The sequence below is a fragment of the Spinacia oleracea genome, chromosome 6 (assembly GCF_020520425.1).
Source record: "Spinacia oleracea cultivar Varoflay chromosome 6, BTI_SOV_V1, whole genome shotgun sequence".
Lineage (NCBI taxonomy): Eukaryota > Viridiplantae > Streptophyta > Magnoliopsida > Caryophyllales > Amaranthaceae > Spinacia > Spinacia oleracea.
The window spans coordinates 150,688,012-150,704,011 of NC_079492.1; the positions used below are offsets into that span (position 1 = coordinate 150,688,012).

Genomic DNA, 16,000 nt, shown 5'->3' on the forward strand with positions numbered 1-16,000 from the left:
CCCGGTCCGGCACGACAGCCCGTGAGTGCGAGTCCTATTTAGAACTTTTCTGCCCGCCACGATAGCGGAGTGGGCCTGGTTAGCCCGGCCCAAGGACTCGGTCCGAAACCCGACATGACCCGCCCCGCCCCACGGCCATCTTAGTTGTATCCTTCGATTTATTATTTTTCTCCATTTTTCTGTATTCTTGTTTTCTCTTTCCTCACTGCCTCACTGCCCTTCCTAACGCCGGCATCGGTAAACATGCGGAAACTCCGGTATGCCGTCTCCCTCACTCGTCAATCTCTCTCCTCCACACTACACTTCCACTCGAAAATGGCGTCCATCATGCCGACCAGATTTCTTCCTTTAAGAACCATCTGGAATGTACTGGAACCACCACCATCTCCTTCCTCTTCTTCACCGCGCTATTTCTACACTGCTCCTCTTATCGCTTGTAGAAGTTTCTCTTCCAAAGTTGTTGACGAATCTCAAGCTCCTGCTCCCATCGATTATATGTACTCACTCTCAATTTCTTTCTCTTCAATTCATTATACTGTAATTTTAAGGTTTTTGCTTAATTGAGTTTTTATTATTATTGATTTAATGTGGAAACTGTGAAAAATTGAATAGGTAAAATTTTTAGATTTCAAGTGAACTAGGAAGTTGGTAATTTACATTTTAAATTTGGGTTAGTTAGCATATGAAGCCCTTTTTCTTGTTGAAATTGAAATTTAGCATACAATTCGTTATACTCCGTATGCATTATGTTTATCGAGTTTGTTTGCTTGATTATCTGTACTCACTCTCAGTTTTTCTCTCTTTAAGTCATTATAGTATTATACTGTAATTTTAAGGTTTTAGGGGTTTTTGCTCAATTGAGTTTTTATTATTGATTTAATGTTGAAACTGTGAAAAATTGAATAGGTGAAAATTTTAGATTTCAAGTGAATTTAGGAAGTTGTTAATTTACATTTTAAATTTGGGTTGGTTAGCATATAAATCCCTTTTTCTTGTTGAAATTGAAATTGAAATTTAGCATACAGTTCGTTGTTTGCATTATGTATATTGAGTTTGTTTGCTTGATTGAAGATTGTTAAAAATGCTTGATTGAGGTAAAAATGAGCAGCTTTGGAACAAGCAATGCTAATATGTTTTTGCCAGTCACTAATGCTATTCGTGTCTGTTTTATGATGATTATATATCTCTATTTCAATGTGATAATAATTGATGTGAAAACAGTTCTGTGCTGCAGGAAGATGAGTTTCATCGGCTAGCGGATTCCACCATCAATCATCTGCTCGAGAAACTCGAGGTAATCTTTTACCAAACGGTTATTAGTGAAATGTTGCCAAAATGTTTTTGCATGCTGATTGTCGATAAGGAAATAAAAATGTTAGAATGGTAATATGGCAAGTGGGAGAGTGAGCGAGTAGGGGGGGAAATATGGTTACAGAGATTTATTTTTGAAAACTAGAATTTTAAGGGTGGTCCTTTTGATCTTGTTGATTGAATGCTTTATTGATGACTAGAGTAAGATGAACAATAGTGGTAAAGTATGCAGGTTTTGACTGTGACTGCTGTTACGTATAGGGGTACATTGGAAGATGAACAATCTGTAATGTGGAACTGTGCTTGATTCCTTTTTGGTTTTGATCGTTTTAGTGTGGTGCTAAGATTATGATGCTTTACTAGAAAATTATGGTTTGATTTAGGTACTGGAGAAATAGTCCTTTGACGAGTTTGAAGTACCATTTATACAACTATGAATCCCCTATGTTATCTTCTTCGAATAGGTTATGCTGCTATGGATGGTTTGAGGTTAGCTTAAGCATTAATGAAATATGATCAGGTTCTTGACAAATTTGGAGGACATTGACAGAATCAGATATTCTGGAACACCAAATATAGTGGGATCGATAAAGAAGAAATTTATGGGAAAGAGGTAAGGTAGTGGCAGAAGAGGAAGAACATATGTCTGATAATGGTGGAAATGATTTTTTGGGATAGTGGAGTGTTGGAGAGTTTGAATGTGGCAGAAGAAGGGGGGGGGGGGGGGTGATATCTTAGTTGACCTAATTTAACTGTGCATTTTCCAATCCAAATGGGGAAGTGTTTGTACTGGCTGTATAATACACTTGGGTCTTGAAGCCCCCGGACTCTTTGAACTTCACAAGCATTTGGAGCCCAAAGAAATTACAATGTTGAAGTAAGCAAAACAGAATAGCAAGGGGAGTTTGGGGACTACTGAGGTTTGTCGAGTGTGTTTATAGTCTTGTGGCCTGATGCCTTGATGGATATATTTGACACAAATGATTTGTTGCTCCCCTGGAAATGGAATAGTTCTCTTTAGGTGTGTGTGATGTGCTACAGGAGTGCAGTGGTAGATAGGCTTTTGTTTCTGTAATATCCTATGGCATAGACCTTTTGAGGTGAGTGAAGAATGGTGGACTTAGTTAAATTTCTACCTTGGATCATCAAGACAAGGTATGTTTGATTCTGGAGGGGTCCAAGGGTATTATTTGGAGTTGTGGTTTTCTGATATTCCAGTGGACATTATGGCTAGAAATAAAATATTGTTTGGAACAGAGTTACCTCGCGTGGCACCTCTGAGACTCTGCGTTTTTTCTTGCTTTACTTCAGATTCCCAGCTCTTAATAGTCTTTTGTTTGTATGATATTCAACGTGTCTGGCATACTCATTCAGTCTCTCTTATTCTTGGGAGACAGTTAACGTACAAGCTTATTTTGTCCAGTTTTTTTTTCTCCTTTTCTGGAAAAACTACATACCCTAGTGGGCACTCATAACCAAGGTCTTCTTCCCTGTTGTGAGTTAGATATACAAACAATTTCTAGAATATACAAAGTTTTGAGGTTGTTGTTCAGTACTTCATACAAAGGTTCCTTTAACAGTCCAGGAAATGAATCTCTTGGAAACAGAAAGATATAGAGAAAGAGGGAGGGAAAGAATGTACAAATCTTTACCCAGAAATAACAAGTAGGTTATCTTGGTTAGATCATTGATTTGAAACACAATGATCTTCGACTGATTCGCATTAAGCGCTGAGAGTTTGATGAGCTGTTTTGAATATTTTGATTTAGTGTACTTTTACCTAAAGCAAAAAAAGTAGTGACTTTCTATCCAAAAAGTGGAAGTAATATAACGACACCATACAAGAGGTCAAAGAGTTGACCCAAAGTAGGTATTAATTTGCTGCTGTCCTTTTAAAAATATTTGTTTATTTGTGTATGAAATTATTGAGGTGTAAGGATCAAATTATGTTGTTGGTAAAAACATACTAGAGGGATTGAGGCACTTCTGGGAAAGACTTGTTTTGCTGCACTTGGTTAGTGTATTTGTCAGGACAGAATGCTAAAATCACCTTCAAACAGGTAGTGAAGAAAGCTTAAACACTATTCTGTTAACCATGAACAAGCTGGAAACGGGATCAAGGCCAGATAATAGGATTGTATTCAATTAATCAGAGTAATTAAAAGAATTACAATCACCCACATTCGAGAGGTGGATTCTCTCCAAAGGAATACTACTCTCTACAAATTTCTCAATACTTTCTCTCTCCTTGCTGTTGCCTTTTATTCTCTTCCCACGTACTACTTCCCTTTCCTGCTTCTACAAACTCCTCCACTAATTCTCATGCACTCTGCTCTGATATCAGCCTAGCTGCCTAACTAACTGCTAGGTGGAATTCCCGTATTGCCCGTGTACCTCTTTCTTGCATAAGTGATTAGGGCAGAGGTATTAGGTGGATTCTTTGCATTACCGCTCTCCCAAATTGCCACCTTGTCCTCAAGGTGGAATTCTGGAAATCTGTTATCCATGGCACTGTGATCTCTTCCCAGGTGGACTCAAAGTCTAATAATCCTTCCCACTGAATGAGCACCTCTGTCACCTTGTCACTTCCTTGAGTTAGGTGCCTCACTCCCATAACAGCAGCTGGTTTGACTTCCAGTACCTTGGGAGGGTATGGTAGGGCATGCCTGAAAGTTTCCTATGGCAGCTTTAAGTTGGGATACATGGAAAACCGGGTGTATTTGGCAAGTCCAACTTATAAGCAACCTTTCCTACCTTCTGAATGACTTCATAGGGTCCATAGAACCTTGCCGCCAGCTTTTCAAACGGTCTAAGAGCTAGAGATTTGTCTATATGGTTGCAGCTTCAGGTATACAGAATCCCCAACCTGGAAAACCACTTCTCTTCTTTTAGAGTCCTCGATAGAATTCATTTTTTGTTGTGCCCTCAGTAAATTATCGACTTAAGATTGTCAATGATTGCATCTCTCTCCATGAGTTGTTCTTCAAGTGAGCTTAATGTTGTACCCCTTTCTCAAATTTGATCAATTGCGGAGGGTCCTTGCCATAGAGGGCTTTGAAAAGTGTGCACCTTGTAGAGGCATGTGTAGAAGTGTTGTACCAATATTCCACCCAAGGAAGCCAATCTGCCCATATCTGTGGCTTTCCACCAATAAAGCATCTTAGAAAGCCTCCACACTCTTGTTCACGACCTCTTTTTGTCCGTCAGATTGTGGATGTGGATGTGGATGTGGATGGTATGCTGTACTCCTCAGAGTTGTGCCTTGCAAGTGAAACATTTCCCTCCAAAATAAGCTCATAAACACCCTATCTCTGTCTGATACAATAGATGAAGGAAAACCATGCAGTTTAACCACTTCCTTCACAAAAGCAGTGGCTAATGAGTGAGCCGTGAAAGGGTGTTTTAAGCCCACGAAATGGCTATACTTAGTTAGCCTATCCACCACTACCAAAACTGTATCCAGCCCTGTGACTTGGGCAACCCCTCAACAAAGTCCATCGGAATATCTTCCCATGCCTGATTAGGAATGGGCAAAGACTGCAATAAACCGGCACGGGAAAGAGTCTTTTGCTGCTGGCATGTAGTGCACGCGTGGACATACCTAGTGACAGCTCGTCTCATGCCCTGCCAAAACCAGTCTCTAGCTAGTCTCTGCCTCTCTGGTAAGTCTTGGTAAGTCTTGAAATCCCCTGAATGGCCCCAATCGGACTATCATGATATTCCATCAATAGAGTCAGCACCAAGGGTGAGTACTTGGGAATAACTAACCTGCCTTTGTATTTCCGTATGCCTTGCTCCAAGGTGTATCCCTCGGGACGATTTCTCTCCTGCTAAAATATGTGTTGTCAATTGCTGTATAAACGGATCTTGTTAAACCTCATGCTTAATAGTATCCCACAGAACCCCACACGTACTCACCATTGTACACAATTCCACCGCACTCATATATTCTCTTGATAAAGCATCTGCCACCTTATTTGACGCCCCGGGCTTGTACTGTATTTTGAAGTCATACCCATAATTTTGCTCAACCATTTTTGGTAATCAGCCCCAACCTCCCTCGGTTCCATTAGGTACTTTAAACTTTGTTGGTCAGTCCTAATGGTGAATCTCCTGCCCATCAAATAATGTCTCCACTTTTGCATAGCCACACTATGGCCATAAGTTCTTTCTCCTAAATGGATTTCATCCTTGCCCTAGGCCTTCAAACCTTGCTGGAAAAAGCAATGGGGTGGTTTTCCTGTATGAGCACCGCACCTAGACCAAATCCAGAAGCATCTACCTCTAATACAAAGAGCTTAGTGAAATTTGGCATAGCCAAGATGGATCTTGCTGCAAGCCTTTAAATGCTTGAGTAGCATCATGGGACCAACAAAAATTGTCTTTCTTCAACTGCTCCGTGAGAGGAAAGGCAATCTTGGCATATCCCTCGATAAATTTTCTATAATACCCTGTCAAACCCAAAAATACCCAAAAATCCCCTGAGCTCTAGCATTGCTTGTATCTTTGTATTATCAACTGCTACCCCGTCTTTCGATTTTACATGGCCCAAGTAAGCTACCTTTTGTAGCCCAAACTCACATTTCTTCTGATTAGCCAACAATTGGTGCCTTGCTAAAGTTACCAAAACCAACTCAAGATGCTCTTTGTGTTGCTCCTGGCTCTCACTGTACACCAAGATGTCATCGAAGAACACCAACACAGATCTGCGCAAAAATGGTCTAAAGACATCATTCATGAGAGCTTGAAAAGTAGCAGGTGCGTTGCTGAGTCCAAAGGGCATCACAAGGAACTCATAGTGACCCTCATGTGTTCAAAAGGCTGTCTTTGGCACATCTTCGTCCCTTTCACTGATCGGGTGGTAGCCCGATTTGAGATCCAACTTCGAGAAAAATGTAGCACCATGCAACTCATCTAGTAGCTCATCTATAACTGGGATTGGATACTTGTCAACCTTATTAAGAGCTCTATTATCTACGCATAATCTCCAAGAGCCATCTTTCTTCTTGACAAGCAACACGGGACTTGAAAAGGGGCTGGTAGACACTTGTATTATTCCTGCCTTCAACATATCATGCACTAATTGTTCAGTCTCATCTTTCTATGAACGTGGATTTCTATAAGGTCGAACGCTTACCGCGCCAGTCCCCTTTTTCAGCAACGTAGCATGTTCACATCCTCTACTTGGTGGCAACTTATCTGGCATATGAAATACTTGTTCAAAGGACTGTAACAACCCTTGTAAGAATGGTGGTATGCTGGCATACCATCCGTTGCTTGTCCCTCCAAATGATTGAATTCCACCAAGTACCCCCCACCTTCCCTTCGCAAAGTTTTGATCATGGCTTTCAAAGAATCAGTGTTCTTCCAGTGAAGGATCTCCCCTTAAAGTCACCTTCTCATTTCCTGTCTAAAACTCTAAGGTCTGAGTTTTTCAGTTGGCAGTCATTGTCCCCGACTTCTCTATCCACTGTATACCCAATATTATATCTGAGTTACCCAAAGGCAAAGACAGAAAATCCTCAATTACTTCCACCATTGTAACAACACCGACTGACATTCCCCCTCTCCTTGTACAACATCTCCTGGCCCCAAGTACACCCCAAAAGACTTAGATGGTTACTGGTATGCCAATTTTTGTCACTGTCTTCATAGGAATGAAATTGTGAGTCGCCCCGGGACCAATCATCACTACCACTTCATGTCCCCGCACTTGTCCCACCACTTTTATGGTTTTTGGACTAGTGATTCCCATCACTGAATTCAGAGAGATCTCCGGTTGAGACTGGGCCTGCATATGATTCAGGTATATCCTTTGTTTGCCCCTCAACCGTGAATTCATCATCTTCTTCCTCCTCTTGAGCTAGCGGAATACTCAATTCCTTCTTAGAATAACGATGTCCTATTGACCATTTATCATCGCATCTAAAACACAACCCCTTTTGTCTCTTGGACTGAAGTTCTTTGTCACTGAACCGCTTAATCTCACCTATGGGTTTTGCAGTTGCTCCGGAGCTCCCACTGCGTGGACTTATGGAGGTTGTATTCTTAGCATATTGCCCGTGGTAGCTTGGTGAATTAATGCCGAGATTCTGCTTGAATGAGGGCTGGGAATTGTTATATGAGCTGTAGTAGTTGATTTTACCCCCACCTGTATTCAACCCAGCCTTATTCTTATAATACCTAGAATTCAATTTATCTTTAACTTTTCCAGCCAGGTCCATAGCATGGTCCTATGACTTAGGCCCAAATAGCCTCACCTCTGTGTTAATTTCCCCTTTGAGCCCATTATAAACTGCCCTTTTGCGACCACTTCTGGAATTCCATCCAACGGAGCCATGAGTTCTACAAACTTCCGCCGATACTCTACCACTGATCCACTTTGTCGGTGGTCCAACCACTGCTCATGTAACGATCCCAATGAGACTGGCCGGAAATAATACAAGAGTAAGGTCTTCAGTTCCTCCCAACGAGTAACCGACCTCCTACCATATTCCCACTGGAACCACAACCACAGTAGGGCATCATCCTCAAGCGCCACTACTTCCGCCTCCAACTTATCCTCCTTCCCAAGCCGATAAAAAGAGAAATACCGTTCAGCCCTAAGAATCCATCCATCTGGTTGGTGCCTCGAAAAATCGGCATGTCTAACTTCTTATGCCTCCAATTACCACCGCCATATCCTCCGGAGCCATAAGAAACCACATAACCACCATCACCGTGAGCTTTCTCATGGGACTGATATCCACCGGTTCTCCCGTCATTCCACCCTCTGGTTTTCCCAAAGTCAAACCCTGCTGGATTAAAAGTGAGATTATGCGGAGCATTTCCTTCATGATTGACACTCATTTGCGGTGGATCTAATGGCGGTGTCTGGGTAGTTTTCAGATCCGAAAGCGAAGATCGAATCTCTGATCGGAATTTTGTCTGATCTTCCTTCACCTGCGAAATCATCAACTCCTGATTCTCCCTTGTCCGATTGATTCTACCCTCCAGTCGAATCGTCGCCACGTCGAGGTCGTCACTATGTTTTTTATGCAGCGACTTCCATACTGGTCACAATCTGTGCCGATAACGAAACAATCTGATCTGAGAGGTTCTTTTGCATCACCGAGAACTGTTCTTCCAACTGGTCACAACGCCGATTGGCGGTTGAAGGTTGACAGGCTAAATCGTACTCCTATCAAAGATAAACCTAACGTTCACCAACTAAAAATATAGCAAGGGAAGTAGGAATCGTATACACAGGGAAACAATGTTCTTTCTACTATTAAAGTAAAGGTCTAGACTACTGGAAACAGGAAAATGGTTTGGTTTGATAATTATAACTACGACAGAAATTCAATCAGGAAAAATCAATAATAAAGGAATCTAGGGCAACGGTTCACCACAAGTGCAGACCAGGATTGGACAACGGACAATAACAATCAATCAACAACCATAACTAGGAAAACATGCATCTCTCGAATCTTATGAATTCCTTAGGAGAATATAACTAGCAGGCTCTCGCTATGTACTAGAAACAAATCCTATCTAATAGCCATAGACCAAAACAATCAGATTTATACTTCTCGGCGCATAATCTAAGGTTAATCAAACTCAATCAAAATAGTCCGGCCGAACAGAATTGACGAATAATTAAAATAAGCTATAGAAATCACAATCAATTAATCAATAATCAAGTCCAAATCCAATCCCAATCCAATCCCAATCATGCATCCATGGATCCCCTAAACCCTAGAAAATTAACTACTCACTCATATTAATAATAAACAAAACAAATGATATTATTGGAAACATAATTAGAACAAAATAATAAAGCGAGGTAAGAAGTAATACCTAAGGGAACGAAGAACGAATAATGAAAGCTTGAATTTTTAATTGAAAATAAAACTAAGTGTTGAACAATTGAGAGAATAAAACTAAGCAATGGAAATAAACTAAGGGGGCGTTTGGTTGGGGGTATTTATCAAAAGGAAAGGGAATCAACTTGTATGATTCCCTTTGTTGCTGTTTGTTAAGCATCTTTTGTCATTCCCTTTACCCATTTTTCTTTTTGACTTACCCCAAAACTCCTCTACACTGAAATCCTACCCCCCCCCCCCCCCCCCAAGGTATTTCCATTCCCTACCTCCCACACCACCCAAAATCGTTGACCACCATTGACCACCATTATAACACCACCACCACCACCTGAACCACCTTCACCGTCGACCCACCACACCTTACCCCACCCACCAACCCACCTTCGCCTTCGCAACCCTGTCGCCTTCGTCTCCCTCCACCTCGCAACCACCCTTCACCACCACACAACCACCCTTGTCACATTAGAAATCAGCCAAAATTCCACCTAACACCACCGAAACTCCACCCTAGCCACCAACCGCCACAAATCACCCATCAAAGGAACCCTACCTACCTTCGGCGGCGCACAATGAGAGAGAAGAAGGTCGCGCGTGAGGGAGAAGCCGCTGCTATGGTGAAGACGGCGAGGGAGAAGTCGTTGCTAGGTTGGAGAAGGTGAGGGAGAAGCCGGCGAGGGTGAAGACGGCGAGGGAGAAGCCGGCGAGGGAGAAGCCGTTGCTAGGGTGAAAAGGTCGCCGACGGCTGTTGCAAGGGGTGGAGCTCTTGTGAGAGTAGGAAATATGGAGTATTGAACAAAGGATCACCAAACAACATTTTAAATCAAAGGGATTCATTCTCATTCTCTTTCTTTCCCTTTATTGATTCCATTCCGTTTACCCCGTGTGAACCAAACACCCCCTTAAGTGTTTTAAAACTAAGGAATAAGGTCTAAGAAAACAAATAACTAGGAGCCTCATATTTATAGTCTTGCCCAAAAGTAGAAGAAAAAACCGGAAACATAAGCTAAAAATCGCGCCCAGGGGTTGTCGTCGCCCGATCGGGCGATCTGCTCGTCAAACTGCACGATCCCTTTCTTCAAAACGCTATATCTCCTTCGTTATAAGTTGGAATTAGGCGAGTGACCACTAGTTGAAAAGCTATTGAAGTCTAGAATCCAGCCCAATTGGAATCACTGCATTTGGATTTGTAGAACTTGAGTTATGATCAAAAGAGTAGACGAGTGTCGATTTTCTATTTCTTTCACTATTCGCTTTGCTCGAAAACTCTTCCAACTCAATGTTTGTGCTCTCGAAAGTACATAATCTCTTGTATTGATTCAAATGAGTAGGAAATGCACAAAAATATGTTAATTCCTACAATGATGAACCTGAAACTACAAACACACTAAAAGGAGCACATTGGTACTAAAAATCGCTCCGAAAATCTCATTTGAGATAAAAAAGTACTAAGGGACGGGGGTAAAAACACTATAAAATATGAACATATCAAAGGTGTCATGAATCACCGCTCTGATTCCAAGTTTGCTAAGAATCACCTTCAAACAGTTAGTGAAGAAAGCTTAAACACTACTCCCTCTGTCCCTTAATACTCGCACCGTTTTGACTTTTTGCACTATTCACATAATTCACTTTGACCCTATTTTATTATATATGAAAACAAACGTTAGTATATAATATATTGTTGGCTTCATCTTAATATATATTTTCAAAATATTAATATTTTATAAGTTTTTATAATATGTAGTTAAAAATATTGGTGGTCAAAGTTGTGCATTGGCAAACGTGTCCAGTCAAAATGGTGCGAGTATAAGGGACGGAGGGAGTATTCTGTTAACAATTAACAAGAAGAAACGAGATCAAGGCCAGCTAATAGGATTGTATTCAATTAATCAGAGTAATTAAAAGAATTACAATCATCCACATTCGAGAGGCGGATTCTCTCCGAAGTAATACTACTCTCTACTAATTTCTCAATACTTTCTCTCTCCTTGCTGTTGGCCTGTTGCCTTTTATTCCCTTCCCACATACTACCCTTTCCTGCTTCTAACAAACTCCTCCACTAATTCTCATGCACTCTGCTCTGACATCAGCCTAGCTGCCTGACTAACTGCTAGGTGGAATTTCCCTATTACCCTTGTACCTCTTTCTTGCATAAGTGATTAGGGCAGGGGTATTAGGTGGATTCTTTGCCCAAAACTACTGAAGAGTGAAGATATGGCGGATATTATTTGTTTATTTCTTCATTTCAGGGATAGTTTGAGAAGTAATAGTTATGAGAACTTATTTTCAAGTGGGTGAGTGTTTGGTTCCTATAGAAAGGATAGTTGCTGTTGGTAAAATTGATCATGTTTGCTCTTGATAGATGATCTATGGTTTTCCCTGCTGTCTGTGTAAATTCTCCTGGCCTTGTCGTTCTTGAACTAAGTCCTGTCAAGTGTCAACCCTATGAATAAAATAACCTTAAGATCCTGTTACTCTCATGGCCGTTATTGTATGTCTCTGCTGACGGTTTTGTTTACTAAAGAAAGAATTCATGGGGACTGTGTGCACTGTATGATGCTAATATGTATATAGGAATTTATTTATCGGGTTTTAGATTATACATAAGTATTTACGAGTCTTCGCCCTATTCAACTCTGTTGGATTATTGACATATCTTTAATTCTTGGCAGGAATATGGTGACAATATTGAGATTGATGGATTTGACGTTGATTATGGGGTAATGAATCTTTTGCTCCAAGAAATTTGTTTTTATTTCTGCTGCGGCCAACATGTATACATCTTACATATATACTATGTATTAAAATATCTTAATGAAAATGTAATTGCAGAATGAGGTTTTGACCCTGAAACTTGGGAATTTGGGCACTTATGTGGTGAATAAACAGTCGCCAAACAGACAGATATGGTTGTCTTCTCCAGTAAGGTAACTGGGAATGTAGTTTGTGTTTCTATGTATCCCCTCTTTTTTATGATAGTGGCATGTTAAATACATATACACATATTTGTTAAATACATATACACATATTAAGAATTTCAGTGAACTCCCAAATTTTGGTAGTGTATATCGATATTAAGTATTATATTGAAAATATAACATATGGAATAACTTTTACAATATGAAGTGGCATTTAATATTGTATTGGTATGGTAGATAACATATAATTTTAATTTGGCTAAAATTCATTATCTTTTGAAATGGAAGGAGTAATTTGAAGTCTGGATGACTGTACCCGAATACAGTGGCGGACTTAGGATTTTGGGTCAGGGGTGGCACAAAAGTAGACAAGTACTATATAGTTATCTGAAAATATAAAGAAAATTGTAGTAGGTTAGGGAATAGAATATAGACTTATAAAGAGTGGGTAGAAGCTTTTTAGACAGTACACCAAATATAGCCTGAAAAGCTGCATTTAAAGAATAAGTGGCTCAAAGTTTCACTTGCTCCATCACAAAGATTGCAATTGCCATCAGTGATCACATTTCGACAAGTCTATCTTTAGTTGCTAGCCTACCCTGCAGACTACCCAAGCAATAAATATGCTATGAGGACTAGCTAGATTGTTGCAGATTAATCTTTTCCAAGCCACTGCCTCATGCTTCCCCCTCATCTGCATATAAAGCTTTTTAATTGAAAAATTGCCTTTGTCGATACTCTAATTACACCAATACACCTGCATTTTCTGCAATAATCTTCCCGCATTCAATTTTTTTTTTCCTAAGAGTACAAGAGAAACTCTTAAGAATGTTCACAAACCAAACACCTTACCTATAGTACGCATTCAACCAGTTCATCCACAGCTTGCCTTTCTTCTCAGAAAGACCCCGAAAATGCTTTGATATGGCTGTTTTATTCTACACACATAATTCCTTGACATTCCAACGGTCCAACCACCAGCACTAAGGGGTTTGCACAATTTATCCCAAGGTACTGATGCCTTCGTTGAAAAAGCACGAGCACCGGTCCAGAGAAGAAAGATTCGGCAAGCTTTCAGTACTTCTTTCATAACTTTCTTAGGCACTACAGTAATTTGGCACCAATAGGATTGAATTCCAAAATGAACAACCTTCACTAACAATAAACGACTATCTGATCTCAGAGTTGCTGGTTCTTGTGTGTACCCTAGTTTATTTTTTCTGCGAATTACCCCTACTGAGACTTTGTTCCAGCTCAAGGTTAGCATTTGCAGCGAAAGACTATCTGGTCTTAGAGTTAAAACTATTGCACCTTTTTCAATATACTTTTGTTCTACTTCATACACTCACCTTTGGACATAATTGAGAAACTGCCAAGCTTTTAAGGGCATGCACAACTACCTTTGGACATAATTGAGAAACTGCCAAGCTTTTAAGGGCATGCACAACTATTTTACACTTTCTATTTTTCTTTTGTGAAATGATTTTTCGATGACTTTCACAAGTTGGAATGGGTTAGATGTTCAGGGTGATGCATACATCTAGACTTTGATTTAGTCATTAGAGAACTAGAGATGTAATTCATGCACTCAAGATGGAAATGGCAATTTCTAGTTGATGTACATGTAGTCCTTCCAAGTCATTAAGTATTAAAATGAGTCCAAACAAAAAGGTCGATGATGCGAAATCTGAAACGATTGGATTTTGAGTTCTGGATAAGCCACTCACTTCGTCGTGATAGAAATTTTCTTTATATGATTAGAATTTTTTTTTTCCTTTTGCTTCCACACACCGACTCTTACTTATTCTCTGTTAATCTCTGTACCCCATACCAACGTTAACCTTAAGCTGGGACTCTGGGCAGAGGGAGTAGGTGATAGGCTGGAACTTGAGGGTTTAGATAATAGGGATGAAGTTTCTCCTGACCTGAATCTACGGTTGGTGGGGGCGTGGGGTAATAACAATTTTCTCTGAGGGGAAATGGAAAAGATGGGTTATACATTAGTGATGAAACATGAAACTCAAACAAATGTGTTGAGCTACTATGTCCATAATAGCTTTAAGGTTCTTGGACAACCCTAATTTGCTAATCCAACTGAATCGGAAGTATTTAGTTGCAGTTGTGCCACAAAATTGCTCTTTCTCTTAATGTTGTGATAAAACTAAAGAGAAGCTAGAACAATCACTATCTTACATGGAAACAAGACTCGTACATGAATTATCTCTACTGACGAAAACAAGGTGTAGATATATGCATCCTTACCTTGCTCACCGTTACCATTCAAACTTGTGACACCGAGAATTTTTTTCACAAAACCAAAATAAAAACTCTAAAGTCTAAAGTGTCAAGTATCTGGAGTGCGTGCCCTTAAAAGATTGGCTGTTTCTCTCAAGAATTCAAGATGTCCATTGGTGAGTGTCTGAAACTAAACATGAAAATGTTAGTGATTATACTTGTAGTCTAGTGTACTACGATGTACTTCGTATATTACAACTGGAAGAATGACAGAACCATATGTGATGAATTAATGCTGAAAATTGACACTAATTTCCTCTGCTAAGAATTGTTTTGGAAGGGACGTGTGGGGAATGAAAAATCAGATGGAAAAGAGTAAACAAACAATTGAATTTCAAATCTCCTCCGCGCTGTAAAAACAAAGAGCTAAAAAAGATCTCTTATGGAGGAAATTCTTGTTGCATCTGTAATTCATCTCACCTTAACTATTAATAATATCCGTTATTGGCTCTAATACTTGTGACCGGGGTTTTATGTGAATATCAATTGAATTTTCAACAGTTCACTGATTTTTCCCGAAGTTGATTCCTCCTATAAATGGTTAACATGACCTGACTTCCCACAATATCCCCATTAGAGGTTTACTACTAGTACAATGGATATTTTAGTGAAATCAGCTTACATAATTTGTTTCATGTTTATATGCATATGAATTCTAACTCGATTCCAGATATTTACGTACATAAGATTTCTTCTTTTTCTTCGGCTCCTAATCGAATTTTTTTGAATATTATATTTCTGATGCAGTGGTCCTTCAAGATTTGACTGGGATTCCAGCTCTCAAGCTTGGGTCTATCGTCGAAACAAAGCAAATTTGCTGGGAATTCTACAGACTGAGCTGAAACAACTGTGTGGTGAATCTGTCAACCTCTCCTAATCTTTTTACCCTTGTATGTATGAAAGGAACTCTCTTTCCCCCCACAGTTGAGTTTCCAGGTTTTAACAGTCATAAGTAGTCTTTTTACCGTTCTCTTCCCCCCCCCCCTAATATTTAGGGCGTGTTCGGCGGTAGCTTTTGAGGTAGCGGGTAGCGTTTTGACCGAGTCAAGACGCTACTTGTAAAATTTGTAAGTGTTTGGCGAGGTAGCGATTTAGGTAGCGGTTAGCGGTAGAGGTAGCGGTTGAGTAGCTTTTATCAAACGTTAAAATTAGTAGCGTTTAAGGTAGCGGGTAGCGTTTGACAAATTTATAATAAAGTTTTAAATAATATTTCACCTTTTATTTTATTTTATAATATCAACCGCTACTTTTACCGAACACTCATATCAGTTACCCGCTACCTTTGACAGCTAATCGTTACCCGCTACTATTGACCGCTACCCGCTACTCCAACCGTTACCCGCTACTGAACCGCTACCCGCTACCGCTACTTTTGCCGAACAGGGCCTTATAATAATGTTTCATATTCTTTTCTTCATAATTATGCACTTGCCAAAATGTTTAGTACGTAGTAATAATAAATCCGAAGTACTTATTACGGAGTGAAAGAAAATGACTGAAGAAAATGTTGCTACTACATTTTCATGCAGTGATTTGTGATCCTGAATTCCTGATCCTATGTTTTTTCTTTGTAATTCTTGGAGTAAACAGAGTCAGAAATTAACTGTTTTT

General features: G+C 39.9%; 1 protein-coding gene across 1 annotated transcript; it reads left to right on the plus strand.

The window, feature by feature from the left end:
- Positions 1-173: 173 nt before the first annotated feature.
- Positions 174-15,935, plus strand: LOC110795217 (frataxin, mitochondrial). Its single transcript, XM_022000215.2, has 5 exons — positions 174-497; positions 1,222-1,294; positions 11,849-11,896; positions 12,009-12,103; positions 15,137-15,935. Exons 1-5 carry the CDS (start codon positions 244-246, stop codon positions 15,264-15,266), a joined length of 600 nt encoding a protein of 199 aa, XP_021855907.1. The 5' UTR covers positions 174-243; the 3' UTR covers positions 15,267-15,935.
- Positions 15,936-16,000: the final 65 nt, after the last annotated feature.